This window comes from Marmota monax, unplaced genomic scaffold (assembly GCF_021218885.2).
Source record: "Marmota monax isolate L192 unplaced genomic scaffold, Marmota_monax_Labrador192_F-V1.1 WCK01_AAM20220418_F8-fsc00144, whole genome shotgun sequence".
Lineage (NCBI taxonomy): Eukaryota > Metazoa > Chordata > Mammalia > Rodentia > Sciuridae > Marmota > Marmota monax.
The window spans coordinates 2,315,098-2,331,626 of record NW_026694618.1 but is presented as its reverse complement, the minus strand read 5'-3'; the positions used below and the strand labels follow the sequence as shown (position 1 = coordinate 2,331,626).

Below are 16,529 nucleotides of genomic sequence, written 5' to 3'. Positions count from 1 at the left end.
GCCCACTCGCAAAGTTTTGCATGTTAATAAATAAAAGCCAGTTTATTACAGGGAATGGGATGGTTAAAAAACAAAACCAATATGTTAGAAGAAGGAAGGGAATTGTTTGAAATTATCTAGTAACATGTAGACATCAAACTGTCTACTGAGACATGGACACCCTAACAATACCCCCTTTCTAGATTGCCTTTTGTTGTTGCTGAGTAGAAATAAAGCAGAATACAAATGACCATGAATTCCAGTAACAAAGACTCAGGCCATCAGTGCACTGATTCTCACCCAGGCTACTCAGGAGGATCACCCAGAGAGTTTTAAAACCACAGCAGCCAGCCTGGTACAGTGGCCCACATGTGCCATCCAGTTACTCAGGAGGCCAAGGCAGGAGGATTATAAGTTTGAGTCCAGACTGGACAACACAGAAAGACCCTGTCTCAAAATAAAATTTAGAAAAGGACTGGGGATGTAGCTCAGTGCTGAGGTGCTTGCCTAGTATGCAGGAGACGCTGAGTTCAATCCCCAGTACTGCAAACAAGCAAACAAAGAACAGTACTCAATAGCTAGCCCCCCAGAGATTCAGATTTTAGTCTTCTAGTGCAGGATATAAATACTATTCAGAAAGCTCCCCCATGTGATTCCATTCATAGCTAAGACTGGAAAGTGCCCAACCAGGGAAGGAAGCTTACAGGTCAGGAAGGTGAGAGCTAGGGAACACAGAGCTGGCATGAAGTCTCCATTCAGCTCAGAAACCACAAAGAAGAAACCACCAGATTTTTCCACCAACCAATTTGATAATGTTAAGCCTCCATGAAACTATTGTGCTTATACCATTTCTACACTTCTGGATGATCTCTCTAACTACTAGATGCAATTTTAACTGCTAACCTTGCATTAAATCCATTTCATAATAGCCACATTTTGCATTATCCACAGCCTCTTCTCATCGCCCTGTGGAGTTGAGCAAGGATTCCAGCACAATCACATTCACTTACTTTAATTCCTTGTGATCCATAGCCAGGGGGACCAGGGGGGCCAGGCAAACCTTTTTGCCCAATATCACCCTGTGAGAAAATGGAGAGAAACTGAAAATAAAGTGTAAGAAGATTGAGGGAGAAAAAATTGTAAATATTACTGCCCTCAGCTTAAATTCTTTCTTTAGCCTAATTAGGAGCTTCTTGCTATCCATAAGCTATTTTATATTTTATTTAAAGCAGTGTTGTTCTAAATATTTTTAGGCTACTCAGATGGTTTGCAAACAAAATCTTACATGTAATCCAAATATAAATAAAGAGGTAAAGGCAGAGCTGAGAGGAGTAGACAGAAGGAGAGGCCCTGCTTGGCTCCTCTGCCCCACACCAAATCTGACAACCACTGATGCAGGATTCTGTGGGACCTGTGACATGTTATTCTGCTTCAATATGGCGCTAAAGGTTTAGTGAATGTTGATGTGGGCCCGTATTCAACTTTCTATGAAAACATGAGATAGTAAGTAAGTGCAGCATTTCCCAGGGTATATTCATAAGATGACCCCATGTTTTCTGAGGAAAGACTCTTTAATGGTGGAGTCAGATTAGAAAACACTATGTGCCTCCCCATGGAAATCTCCAGTGCCCATTAATACAGCCATGCAGCCCTTAAGGATGGGGATATGATCTGACAAATGCATAGTGACTGTTTCTTGTACAAACATCACAATGTACTTATACAAATTAAGATGGCTGTGACATCACTAGGCATTACACCTACCCTCATATGTGCAGTATGATCTGGACTGAAAGGTTGTTATATGGCACATATATGAAAGGTTCAAAGAAGTCTCCTAATAGGGATTATCTTTGTTTATCTCAGAAACTCCTATATTAACATTGAATAGAACAAACTCTGATAAATTGTGGGTTAATATACATTACCATATAAGTCAGTCTTTTTCATTTCAATATGAAAAAAAGTTTATTTTATTTGATTACTTCCTCATTGCAAAACTATTTAAGACCAGAAATGAAGATGACAATAAGGAGATAAGTGGATCCATATTCTCATCACCCAGTGAGATAATGATTTTTAACATCTGGGGGTGGGGGATGGTAGGGGATCTTTATATATAAAGGGATCTATTAGGGCTCAAAAATAGCTTGCTGCCACATGGAGTTAATAGACAAATAAGGGATAAATTGCAATCCTGGTAATTCTGGGATTCTCAGTAAAATCTTTGACTCAGAAAGTCTTTTTTTCTGATCATGGGGTTCACATTCACTCTGTACATTTGGGGTGTGCATATATCTATTTGAAATTTGAATCTATGATGACAGTTCATTGATACCTATTTTCCCTATGAACATGTCTGATACTTCTCACCTCATTTTTTTGAACAAATCAAAAACATTTCCTAAATAAATGAATAAACAAAACAGTTTTCCAAACTCTATGAAAACATATTGACATTTTGAATCAGATGATTATTATGAAAAGCCATCCTGTTCATCGTAGGATATTTAGCAGTGTTCTTGGGCCCTACCCACTAAATTCTAGTAGCACCCCGAGCTGTGACAGCCCAAATGTCCTTCTGGAGGTCAGGGGGAAGGACAAAATCTCCCTCACTGAGAAATACTGGATTAAAAGAATAAAAGGATGAATTATCTTAAAATTGGAGAAGAAAAAGAAGGAGACATAAAAATAAGGGCAAAGGGGACAAAGGAAGTTCTCGCCTTCTATGGGGACAATAAATCTAGATCCTTGCACCCAGGCTCTGCCCAAGCGAATGTGGCATATGACACAGTAGATACATGAGCCCCTGAGTGACCTGCTGAAAGGCCACCTGAAGCACCTCTGGCCAAAGCAAAGACGTGCTTCTTGATGAGAGCACAGCCTATACGAAACCTAGAAATATTCTGAGCTCTTGGCAACTACCTAAGGGAGGCCGCTTTCTAATTTCTTTTGAGGAAGCACATGGCTTTATAAATTTAAATGGTCCATTTTACTGAAAGTTCATATGATGTGAAAAAATAAGACTTTTCATAGGTAATCAAGGAAAGAACAAGTCAACACCAACACAAACACGTACTTTGAAGTTGCTGTTCACTTGTTTGGCATTGATGGCACAGGTACAGGGTGGGTATCCCTTATCTGAAATGCTTGGGACCAGAAGTGTTTCAGATTTGGGGGAATTTTTTCAGATCTTTTTACATATGTATACTGAGACCTTTTGTGTATGGTATCCAAATATAAGTACAAAACTCATTTATGTTTCATACACACTTTATACATATAGCTGGGCATAATTTTAGGCCGAGGTTTTGACTGCCTCACATCACATGAGGTCAGATGTTGAATTATCCTGTTGGTGTTCAAAAGTTTTGGAAGTTGGAGCACTTCAGATTCTTGACTTTTTAGATTTTTAGGGATGCTCAACCTGCATCTGACTCTCACATAGAGCACAGACCTGAGAACTCACCTTTGGCCCTTGGGTTCCTATTCCCCGAGGCCCGACAGGACCTGGAGGGCCTCTAACTCCAGGCTCTCCCTGAAAAGACAAAATGAATGGTGAGTTATTGGTTTAAAAATGTTTAGGGTATATCTCATGTTAAATATGCATTTTCAAAAATATATTTAAACATTTTTATAAACACCTGAATTTCACTAAGATATTGAGCCCGTTTCTCCTACATCGCTTTCCTATTTTGACTCTATGTGTTATCTCCTTTTGTTTAATTTCTCTTTTGTTCCACATTTTTTTATTGGTGCATTATGATTGTACATACTGATAGGATTTGTTGTTACACAGTCATACATGCACAAAATATAATAATATAACCTGGCCAATATCACTCCCCAACACACATCCCGCCACTTTCCCTTTGGTCCCTTTCCTTTACTGATCTCCCTTTGATTTTCATGAGATCCACCCCCATCTTTCTTTTCCTTTTCCGATCTAGCTTTCTCATATGAGAAGAAACATACGACCCTTGACCTTCTGAGTTTGACTTCTTTTTCTTAACAGAATGATCTCTACTTCCATCTGTTTTCCTGCAAATGACATAATTTCACTTTTTTATGGCTGAATAAAACTCCATGCGTATGTGTATGTGTGTATATATTATATATATATATATATATATATATATATATATATATATATATATGTATATCACATTTTCTTCATCCATTGTCCATTGATGGATACCTAGGCTGATTCCATAGTTTGTCTATTGTGGAATCGTGCTGCTGTAACATGGGTATGCATGTATCACTATAGAATGATGACTTCAATTCTTCAGGTCAAAGGCTGAGGAGTGGTATAGCTGGGTTATGGTGATTCCATGCCTAGTCTTTTCAGAAAACTCCATACTGACTTCCATAGTGGTTGTACTAATTTACAATTCCACCAACAACACAAAATTGTTTCTTTTCCTCTATATCTTCTCTAGCATTTAGTATTTGTATTCTTGATGACTGCCAGTCTGACTAAAGTGAGATGAAATCTCAGCATAGTCATATGGAAAAATAAAAGACCCAGAATAGTAAAAACAATGCTAAGCAGGAAGTGTGAATCAGGCGGTATAGCGATACCAGACTTCAAACTATACTACAGAGCAATAGTAACAAAAACAGCATGGTACTGGTACCAAAACAGGCGGGTGGACCAATGGTACACAATAGAGGACACAGAAACCAATCACAAAACTACAACTATCTTATTTTTGATAAAGGGGCTAAAAGCATGCAATGGAGGAAGGATAGCATCTTCAACAAATGGTGCTGGGAAAACTGGAAATCCATATGCAACAAAATGAAACTGAATCCCTTTCTCTCGCCATGCACAAAAGTTAACTCAAAATGGATCAAGGAGCTTGATATCAAATCAGAGACACGGCGTCTGATAGAAGAAAAAGTTGGCTACGATCTACATACTGTGGGGTTGGGCTCCAAATTCCTCAATAGGACACCCATAGCACAAAAGTTAATAAGTAGAATCAACAAATGGGACTTACTCAAACTAAAAAGTTTTTTCTCAGCAAAAGAAACAATAAGAGAGGTAAATAGGGAGCCTACATCCTGGGAACAAATCTTTACTCCTCACACTTCAGATAGAGCCCTAACATCCAGAGTATACAAAGAACTCAAAAAATTAGACAATAAGATAACAAATAACCCAATCAACAAATGGGCCAAGGACCTGAACAGACACTTCTCAGAGGAGGACATACAATCAATCAACAAGTACATGAAAAAGTGCTCACCATCTCTAGCAGTCAGAGAAATGCAAATCAAAACCACCCTAAGATACCATCTCACTCCAGTAAGTTTGGCAGCCATTAGGAAGTCAAACAACAACAAGTGCTGGCAAGGATGTGGGGAAAAGGGTACACTTGTACATTGCTGGTGGGACTGCAAATTGGTGCAGCCAATTTGGAAAGCAGTATGGAGATTTCTTGGGAAGCTGGGAATGGAACCACCATTTGACCCAGCTATTCCCCTTCTCGGTCTATTCCCTAAAGACCTAAAAAGAGCATGCTACAGGGACACTGCTACATCTATGTTCATAGCAGCACAATTCACAATAGCAAGACTGTGGAACCAACCTAGATGTCCTTCAATAGACGAATGGATAAAAAAAATGTGGCATTTATACACAATGGAGTATTACTCTGCATTAAAAAATGACAAAATCATAGAATTTGCAGGGAAATGGATGGCATTAGAGCAGATTATGCTAAGTGAAGCTAGCTAATCCCTAAAAAACAAATGCCAAATGTCTTCTTTGATATAAGGAGAGTAACTAAGAACAGAGTAGGGTGAAGAGCATGAGAAGAAGATTAACATTAAACAGGGATGAGAGGTGGGAGGGAAAGGGAGAGAGAAGGGAAATTGCATGGAAATGGAAGGAGACCCTCAGGGTTATACAAAATTACATACAAGAGGAAGTGAGGGGAAAGGGAAAAATAATACAAGAGGGAGAAATGAATGACAGTAGAGGGGGTAGAGAGAGAAGAGGGGAGGGGAGGGGAGGCGAGGGGGGATAGTAGAGGATAGGAAAGGCAGCAGAATACAACAGACACTAGTATGGCAATATGTAAATCAATGGATGTGTAACTGATGTGATTCTGCAATCTGTATATGGGGTAAAAATGGGAGTTCATAACCCACTTGAATCAAAGTGTGAAATATGATATATCAAGAACTATGTAATGTTTTGAACAACCAACAATAAAAATTAAAAAGAAATAAATAAAATACTTGGGAATCAACTTACTGAAAGAGGTGAAAGAACTCTTTAACAAAAACTAGAGAATGTAAAGGAAGAAATTAAAGAAGACCTTAGAAGATGGAAAGATCTCCCTTGTTCTTGGATAGGCAGAACTGATATTGTCAAAATGACCATACTACCAAAAGCACTATACAGGTTTAATGCAATTCCAATCAAAATCCCAATGAAATTCCTCATAGAATTAGAAAAAGCAGTCATGAAATTTATTTGGAAAAACAGAGACCCATAAGAGCTAAAGCAATCCTTAGCAGGAAGAGTCAAGCAGGTGGCATTACTATACCAGACCTCAAACTATACTACAGAGCAATAGTAACAAAAATACCATGGTAAAGGCACAAAAATCGACTGATAGAGCAATGGTACAGAATAGAGGACACAGAGACTAACCCACATAATTATAGTTATCTTATATTACACAAAGGCACCAAAAACATACATTAGAGAAAAGATAGCCTCTTCAACAAATGGTGCTGGGAAAACTGGAAATCCATATGCAACAAAATGAAATTAAATCCCTATCTCTCACCATGCACAAAACTTAACTCAAAATGTATCAAAGACCTAGGAATTAAACCAGAGACACTATGTCTAATAGAGGAAAAAGTAGGCTCAAATCTTCATCATGTTGTATTAGGCCCCAACTTCCTTAATAAGACTCCTATAGCACAAGAATTAATATCAAGAATAAAAAATGGGATGGATTCAAACTAAAAAGCTTCTTCTTAGCAAAATAAACAATTAATGAGGTGAATAGAGAGCCTACATCTTGGGAGCCAATTGTTACCACATGTACATCAGATAGAACACTAATCTCTAGGGTATATAAAGAACTCAAAAATCTTAACACCAAAAAAACAAATAACCCAATCAATAAATGAGTCAAGAAACTGAACAGACACTTCTCAGAAGAAGATTTACAATCAATCAACAAATATATGAAAAAATGTTCAACATCTCTAGCAATTAGAGAAATGCAAATCAAAATTAAGATTTCATCTCATTCCTGTCAAAATAACAGCTATTAAGAATACAAACAACAATAAGTGCTGGTGAGGATGTGGGGGAAAAGGCACACTCATACACTGCTGGTGGGACTGCAAATTGGTACAGCCAATATGGAAAGCAGTATGGAGAATCCTTGAAAAACTTGGAATGGAACCACCATTTGACCCACCAATCCCACTACTCGGTCTCTACCCCAAAGGACTTAAAAACAGCATACTGCAGGGACACAGCCACGTCAATATTTATAGTAGCACAATTCACAATAGCTAAACTGTGGAACCAACCTAGATGCCCTTCAATAGATGAATGGATAAAGAAAATGTAGTCTATATACACAATGTAATATTATTCACCATTAAAAGAGAATAAAATCATGGCATTTTCAGGTAAATGGATGAAGTTGGAGAATATAATGCTAAGTGAAATTAGTCAATCCCCCAAACCAAATGCCCAGTTATTTCTCTGATTTAAGGGTGCTGATTCATAATATGCTGTGTGGGCGGGGATGGGCGAATTAAATGAACTCTAGATAGGACAAAGGGGAAAAGAGGAGGGAGGGGAATGGAGTGGGAATAAGGTAGGAAAGATGGTGGAACGTGAGGGTCACCATTATCCTAAGTACAAGTATGAAGACATGAAGGATGTGACATTACTTTGTGTACAACCAGATATATGAAAAATTGGGCTCTATATGTGTAATATGAATTGTAATGCATTCTGTTGTCATATACAATAAATTTAATTCTGTTTTAAAAAGGCTGCCTTTTCTTCAATGTATGTTTTTGACACCTTTGTCAAGGATGATATGCCTATAGATGTGTGGATTTGTCTCTGTGTCTTCTATTCTGTACCATGGGTCTATATGTCTGTTTTTATGCCAACACCATGCAGTTTTTGTTACTATCACTCTGTTCCCCTTTTTTTTTTTCATTTCTTATTGCCGTTTGTACAATATTTAAAGCAACTAATAAAGATTCACTTTAAGTCAATCAAGTTAATTAACTTCTTGGCAACATTAATTATGTACTTTTTTCAGAACTCCCTTTTCTAGATTTTGGGAAAGTAATTACTGCTATTGTGAACAGAGGACAAAAGAGCACATGAGAATACAAAGCAGCCATTAGGAGACATAACCACAGCCTGAACTAGTTCCTGTTACTGTTTTAAGCAACAGAAATTATGCTATTGGACTTAGGGATTGGCTCTATGGTATTTGTGCCCTAGGGAGATTATGACCACAGTGTACATTCTATGCCTTTTCTGTTTCTCCAAGGTGTGGCAGTTTCATTAGGGAAAACTACCAGTATTACCAGAAAAGTGATGAGATCCAATAAACATAGTTCAGGCCCTGTGCTTAGGGTCTCCCTGAAATGCTAACAAAGGAAAGAAGCAGAGACATAAAAGCCTCTTCATTAATCACCTTCTCTATGCCTAAAATTATGCTAGGCATGTCCATGTATGTTATTTCATATTAGTTAGTATCCACAACAACCCTGATTACAATGATGATTAGTCTACCCAACCCAGTGAATTTATCAGATATGAGGAGATAAAATCTACATTTCATAGGAATAAGAATGATGTGGTGCAAGGCATGAGACTGTTCCTATCACCTTGTCTAACATGGAGTAGGCACTTGGAGCAGCTCACTTTGCTACCCTGCTTTATTCAGGAGAAAACCAAAGTTTACCCAGTTCTGCATAACTATTAAAAAACTGGGCTAGATGATATGGAGAAGCAGAAACCCTCACAAGAGCTAGCACAGCTCCTTGAGAGCAGTTTGACAATTTCTTTAAAAGTTCAATATATATTTACCACATGATACAGCAATCTCACTTCTAGGCATATATCCAAGGAAAATAAAAACACATGTCCATATAGAGTCCTTCAAATGAATGATCTTAGCAGCATTATTCAGAGTAGCTCAAAATTGGAAACAACCTAATGCCATTAGCTAGCAAATGGATAGAGAATGTGGTAAGGCACGAACTATAGATTTACTCTAGAATGTGAAATATGCCTCAATAAAGTTACAAAGAAAAAAATAGGAGAACCAGAGCCAGACTTTGCATCTCTATTTTCCAAGATCTATGCCTTTCCAAAATACTTCTAGATTAAATCAAAAGAATGAGGGTTACTTTAAAACCACACTTTATTATTGACTTAACTGTCTAAATCTCTTCTTTCATAATTATGTACTTCTCTTTTGCCAATGGGCAAATGATTCTGGTCTCCTATCTCCATCCCTTCCACTCAGTGCTTGGGTTCTTATGAGGCTCCAGGTACTAATTGTTTCTCTAACACTTCTCTCCTATGGACTCTCAAATTCCTCCCTGTTTAAATGGTCATTCCCACATGGAGCTGTATGTCTATGATCTCTTCTTTCTTGAGTAGCTCTGAAATGTTTTAAAGGCAGTATCTGTATGTTCACTGTGTGATGCCTCCAATGACACCTGGCTGATTCACAGACTTTGATATCTCCTAAAAGAGACAGATCTTTTCTCTTCCAAGCATTCTGATCCACCCTAACAAAACAGAACATGAGTGAATGCCGTTAAATAGATTTTACCTAGAATTATTAAATGTTTTATCCAAAATAATTCTTCAGTCCAACCCCATCCCAAACAGGATGGCTCTCTCTGCTTTGTTCCTGCTCTCCTCTGACCTTCCAGGATGTGGTTTAGAGCTTAGAAAGGGTATAGCTGGACACCTTGTGCCTCCTGAAGAATACACAGCTCCACCTATGTATAGCCTGGCCAAGAAAAACTAGACGGGGATCAGAGCCCGCCTCCAGATCTCCTGGTTTGCAAAAGTATACAGAAGACAGAGAAACACATTAAACAACACCACAACATACCATCAGCGAAATCCCCAAATACAAATAACACATCCACAAAGACAATGCAAGGGAAAAAATGAGGGAGGAGCAAACCAGGATTACAAGAGACTTCAGAGACAGCTCAATCAAATGCAATGTGTGGACATCAAGTGGATCCTAGTTCAAACAAATAAATATAACAAATTTCTGAGATAAGCTGGAAAAATTGCATGCTTGATATCTGGTATAATAAGGAATTAATTTTTTAGGTTTGATAATGTTTCTGTAGTTATGTTTGAAATGGAGTCATTCTGTATCAGAGACAGATACTAAAGCTTTAGATGGATGATGTCAGGGGATTGCCTCAGAATAATGTGTTAGAGAAGGAGTGAGGAATCCAGATAAAGCAAGATGGACTACATGTTGAAAATTGTTGAACTGTGATGACTAAATGAAAGTTCATCTCATTTATCTTTCTACTTTTGTATATACTTGATAATTTTTATAATAGAATTCTTCAAGTAACATTTTTTAAAAGCCATGAACAACATCCAACAAAAATCTCAGCAATAAGCATGACCAAATACTACTATAATATTTACCCTTAATAAGGAGAAGAATACAAGATTTTAAAGATTTTTTTAAATGGCCATAGGAGAGGAACACTCAGGTAGATTAACATTATTGGTAAAACTTATATGTATGTCATGTACTCTTGGTATGTGCTAAATGTTACCTAATTTTTAAAAAACTAAGGATATAGAAAGAAGGCAGGGATTTTTCTTAGAAAGTAAAATTTAAGAATTTAACACTCTTAATATTCAATTTATGAAAAATTTGATGATTTTAGTTAAAACCTCCTATTTGATTAGTTTAACCATATTAAAACATAACACACAGAGAGATAAGAGTGGGAAAAACAGTTGAAATGAATTATGAGTATACCTAGACCAAACCTGCCAGTGCCAGTGTTGTTACTCACTTTCTCTTCATATTCTCTTATTCTCACTCCACATTAGGGTTATCTGAAGGTTAACTGCAGTAAGGCAGCTGATCCTAAAGATGCTTTACTGCCCTTTCTGACCTGCAGCTGCAACCAATGAGCTCAAAGATGTGACTCTGTCATCTGTGGAATTTCAGGGTGCTCCTCACACAATTGCCTAGCCTCATCCATATAATTGTAGACAAATAGTTATGTTTCATCTATCAAAATAATCTTTTGTATATTTCAATCTATAAAAATTTAATATGGTATTCACCTATTCTTTTATGAAACTGACAGACTTACATCAAGGCTTAACAGTCGTGCAGATGCTAGAGTTGTTCTACAATGTATATGTACCATACTCTCAATTGAGTATCAGGCACTTAATGGACTGCAAGTACACAGAGATAGTGGCTCTCCATATAGTGGGCACTTGGAAAATGTGTCAAGTCTCTTGTTTCATAGGCCATGAGTTCATGTTAGGTTGTGAAACCTGACGAATGTAAGCAAGAAGACTGCGTGCAAGTGTCTTTGCCGCTCGACAGCACCTTTGGGGCCTAATCAGAAGTGTGTTTACCTGTGATATTTTCAGATATGCACTTTGTTGTCAGTATTCAGAGTGACATTCTCAAGTAAAGGAAATTACAATAGGTTCTTGCATGGATTTAGCTTCCCGTGTAATGTCTGAGGGTTGTTGAAGCCTGCAGAGGGAGCCCTTGTACCAGGAGTTAATGGACAGAACTGAGCAAATTCTGGAGTTTCCATTTGTAACTACATCCATCAAGTCCATAGGACTACAGCCTAAGTTCCACTGCTATCTGTCTTCACTTCCTTAAGAAAAGAATAACTGTTTAGATGGCCTTGCACTTCCTCTGGGCTCACAAAATGACTCAAGATGGGAAATATTCCTCTCATTTTCACTTGAAATGGGCAGGTTTAAGATTATCTGCAGTACTTCTTTATGTGAATGAATCAGTGAAGGTCTTACCTAGATCATAACTTTGAAGAATGGTTAACTTTAAGTCCTTTAAAAACATACAAATTTTTATGATGTTATAATAAGATATATCAAAACCTTCACCTTTAAAAAAAAAAGAAAAAGAAATCAGGCACACTATCACATGCACCTTCTCATTAGCAAATCCCTGCTTTGGTTAATATTGAAACTATAATTATAAATAATAATGAACAGGTATTAAGTTTATTAAACAGCAAGTATTCATCATTTATTATCTCAGCTGATCCTATTAATATCAAATTATTCCATTTTATAGGTAAGGAAACTGAGGCTACTACATAGGGTACATAAACTGTCCAAACTCATGCCACCTGACACAAGTCAAGTCCAGGTACGATACCAAGCCCATTTACTATTTTAATATTGGCTAGAACTAGATGGAAGAGGCTAACTTCTCCATAGATTTTCTTCCAGCTGCCATTTAATGCAAAGACCACACCAATGTGATTGTGAAAGTCTTTTTCCTACATTAAGTCAATTGTATGCTCAAGAAGTAGACATCCTGGATTATAAAAATTCATCTGGGATTATATGAGGCCCATAACACCTGAACAAACACCAGCTGCCTCAGGCTTCCCTTTACATATTCCCTCCACTGCCATTCCTTAATTCTGTGGTTTACCCCAAGGTTTTCATTGGTCTAATTCTGGGCATCCTACCTACACAAATTCTTAATCTCTCTTTTCATCCATCCTGCAATGTGCTTGATTTGGCAGAGTAAAGCATAGGTGAATACTTCTAACTATAACGCTTTCATATATTAGACTTCATTTAAAAAGTCTCATATACATTATTCTATTACTTTCTCAGAATAACCCTATGAAGTAGACATTATTGGCCCAATCACAGATGAGGATGCTGAGCCTCAGGGAGATTCAATGACTTGCTGAGGTCACACAGCAAATAAGTGGCAGAGGTTTCAGGGCAGAGCAATGATAAGAAAATAACCCATTATTATATCCTACATATTTTATAAAAATTTAAATATAATATTTGGGGAAATAATTAGCCCATTAAACTATTTCCCCCTACCCTAAAACACACACATATTAACAAAGCTTTAGTCATTATCTCTTCCTTTGTTTGTGCCAGTTAAATCCAGGACACTCTTTGAGAGGACTGTGAAAGCAAATTACAGTTGTTCACAAAGAGATTTCATGCTTTTTCACTTTGGGGACAATAAAAACAAAATGAAATTCACTGTAAAAAAAAATCACTCTTAAGAATTTTTCAAAGAATGGTACTCTAAAGATTCCACTAACTGGTGAAGCCAAGGAGTGACTGAGTTTTAAAATAAGGTAGGAGACGTCAAAGTGATAATTAACATCTGCTTGATGTTCTTTCTTTTTGGCTTTTAAATAAAATTAAGTTATAACTACTAAGTCCTCAACTTCCATAAACATAAATACCACTCTGGAATGAATTATGTAATTCAGCATATGTCACAGTTTAGTAACTCTGGAATACCTCCCTGTGGCTGCCAGAATTGGCAATGGAAAATTTAGAGGTTTTATTCTAAGTTTATAGACATAACCCAGGTCCTGGCCATGAGCATTGACTAATGACTGCCTGCTGTCATATCATCTGGTCATTTCTCCTGACAGGCTTTGATATAAAGAGGGAAACAGTGACAATTACCAGCATGATTATTATGGGAATGAAGAAATAATTAAGAAGATGCTAGAAAACACAGTATTCAAATTGCTATCAGGTTTCCTTTGGTATCTTCCCAACTTTAAATTTTAAAGTATTTAAAATAATTTCAAGTCTTCAAATCAATTTCTCTCCTAGAACTTTATAATATTCACCCCAAATAGTCCATATCTACTAGTCCCTGATAATTTTAAAACTTGCTAAAGGTTTTGGGGTATTTGTTTTTTATTTTTTCTTCATTTTCTCAAAATCAACTCATGATTGTCCTGTGCCAAGAATCTCACTGGAGAAAGTCTCTCTCATTTAGTTAAGTTAGAAACACTGGTAGTGCTCCCAGTGAAAAGAGAAGAGAATGCTCTCTGGTACTCATTCTCAACATAATTTTCCACTGGGGGCAAGTTTCTGCAGACTGCATTATTAAAAACAAAAATGTGTTTAACAGGATGTGGGCAGTGAATGTTCAGAGAATTTAATGTGCATCTTTAGGACTACAGGGAAAGGATGCAGGTACTCTTGAGAAAAAAAATGGAGTGTAGGGAAATAGCAAGAAGAGACTAAATGAACACTGAAAGTCATAAGGTAACCTCGAGTGAGCTCAGACTCCAGGCATTGTGCATAGAGTTGAATCAGGGAGTAACCTTGAAAAGTCACCTAGTCAAGTTTTCCTGGTCTTGAATTTGACCTCTTCTGAAACCTATGGGTCAAATTGCCTGACATTCAAACTTTATATGGCTCTGTTTTTAATTAGCCCTCTTTTGAAATAATGGGTCTGGCCTGTAGCAATTTTGCAGGCATATTAGAGGGAGGTGGGTTTCAAGTCCACTTGGAGTTTGTTATCATTAAGCCAGCCTTCTTTGTCAGGCCTGTTCAAAATGGAGTTCCTTGTCCAGTCCATGTCTGCCAGTGGAATCCACAAATTCCTAATGCATCTGTGTGAATCGGTCCTCTGTTCGATCACTGCCTGTTGGTGGTGTGCACATATGTGAGCCATTGCAGAGAACAGAGGGGCGATTCAGACACTGGGAACATTTTTAGAATAATGACACTCAGTGGAATTTTCACATGGACTTGCATTTTAATTTATGACTATGGGCCACTTTTGTTAAATAAAGCATGTATTTACAATATTCAAACATTTAAAGTTTTTGAAAAATGTTTAACTCTTTTGGGTTTGAGTGTATGCTTATAAGGCTTATGTAATACAGGTTTTGACCATGGAAAAGCTAGGATAGAAAGGAAAACAATCCATCTGTATGAAGTTGAGATGGTTAGAAGATGGACTGCATTAGAGATTGAGCATCTGTGGTTCAGGGTAAGTCATTCCCTCTGCTTTGACTTATTCACCCATTCAGTCTCTCATTCATTCATCATATTCATGGTCTACCTCTCATACACAAAACCTAGTATCCAAAATGTTAAAAGGGGCAAGTTGCTCAACCTTCTTGGTCTTGATTTCCTTATCTATAAAATAGGGGAGTTGTTACAAATACCATGATGTTTTGGAAACATTTAGGTAATATGTGATAATTATAATAATAATTCAAAAAAACAACAATCCAGTGAGTCTTTTCTATCCACAGATGTTATTCTAAGCATTTGATGGTTAAAAATTCCTTGGAAGGCCCCCAAATCCGGACTAGATTTAAAGACTGGCCTAAGATAAACCATTCCAGAGCTTTAGGGGAAGGCATGACTTTCCCTATGATGAGTTAGGACACTGACAGGGCTGAAAGAACTGAGAGAACACCAGGGAGGTTTCTGTACTTCAGGAGCTCAGGAGAGACAGCCTGATAGTCCACTTTTATAAGGGCCAGAAACAAACTCTTAGGCTCAGACACAGAAAATCGGCCCTTGGGCTACAAGTATCTCTCGGACCTTTGGGGTGACAATTCAAGAGCCAAGAATTATCTACAGCTTCTGAAAAGGACATGAGATGTCATGATTGTTCTTAAATCATCGGGAGTCCTCCTAACATCTCCAGGTCTCCAGTGAAGAAATGCAGAATGTGATGGGTGCAATCTCCAAACTAGCCTTCCCCACCAGGAGTGTGCATTCAGACATAGGACACTGGATGAACACTTCCCACTTAACAGGAAACCAACTGTCAGTTCCTCTTTCCAGCGTATTTTGCAAGTCGATTTTAAAATTACATCTACCCTATCCTTGAAAGTTCTTACTAGAAATTTTGAAATATCTCAGAAGGTCTTGTCAAAATTTGAATTAAATTCAAGGTAAAAGGACTGTAACCACCAATGCTGTAAAAAAATTTTCCACTTGGGAAAAGCCGTAGAGTACCACAAGAGTGCTAGATGTCAGGGTTTGCATTTTATATGTTTTAAAACATAAAAACTTTGATTCTAATGCCTGTATCATATGCTAAACACATGTGACCTTAACTAAATATCACAAAAACCCACCATAAATTAATCGTCAACCTTAATAGCTTCCTTATTTCAAAACACATTTGTTTTGCAAGCTAATGCCTTAAGGCCAAAATTTTAAGGTAACTACACAGAGTTTAAATGAAAAACATACCAGGATATACATACCTATATAATCTCTCTTTCCCTTTTGCTCTCCCTTTCCAACACACTTAGTTTCTCTGTCATTTTAACTCAAAATGGAAGGAGAGAAACTTGGCACACATTTGAATTCTCAGTTTTTCACCGTCATTGACTATATTTGCTATTTTGAGTCTCACCTCCACTTTATCAGAGGAACATAGCTAACTGGAATTAGATTTTTCAAGATTTCTTCCATTCTTTACCGTGTGAGTGTGTGTGTGTGT

General features: G+C 37.4%; 1 protein-coding gene across 4 annotated transcripts in view; it reads right to left on the bottom strand.

Annotated features, from left to right (window-relative positions):
• Col28a1 (collagen type XXVIII alpha 1 chain) overlaps nucleotides 1-16,529 on the bottom strand; it is a 164,203-nt gene that overhangs the window by 62,731 nt on the left and 84,943 nt on the right. For all 4 annotated transcript variants that reach the window (XM_046422560.2, XM_046422562.2, XM_046422561.2 and 1 more), the window contains 2 exons: nucleotides 3,449-3,517; nucleotides 990-1,058 (listed from right to left, as the gene is read on the bottom strand). In XM_046422560.2, coding sequence (XP_046278516.1) covers nucleotides 990-1,058; nucleotides 3,449-3,517 — 138 coding nt within the window. The remainder of the gene's footprint in view (nucleotides 1-989; nucleotides 1,059-3,448; nucleotides 3,518-16,529) is intronic.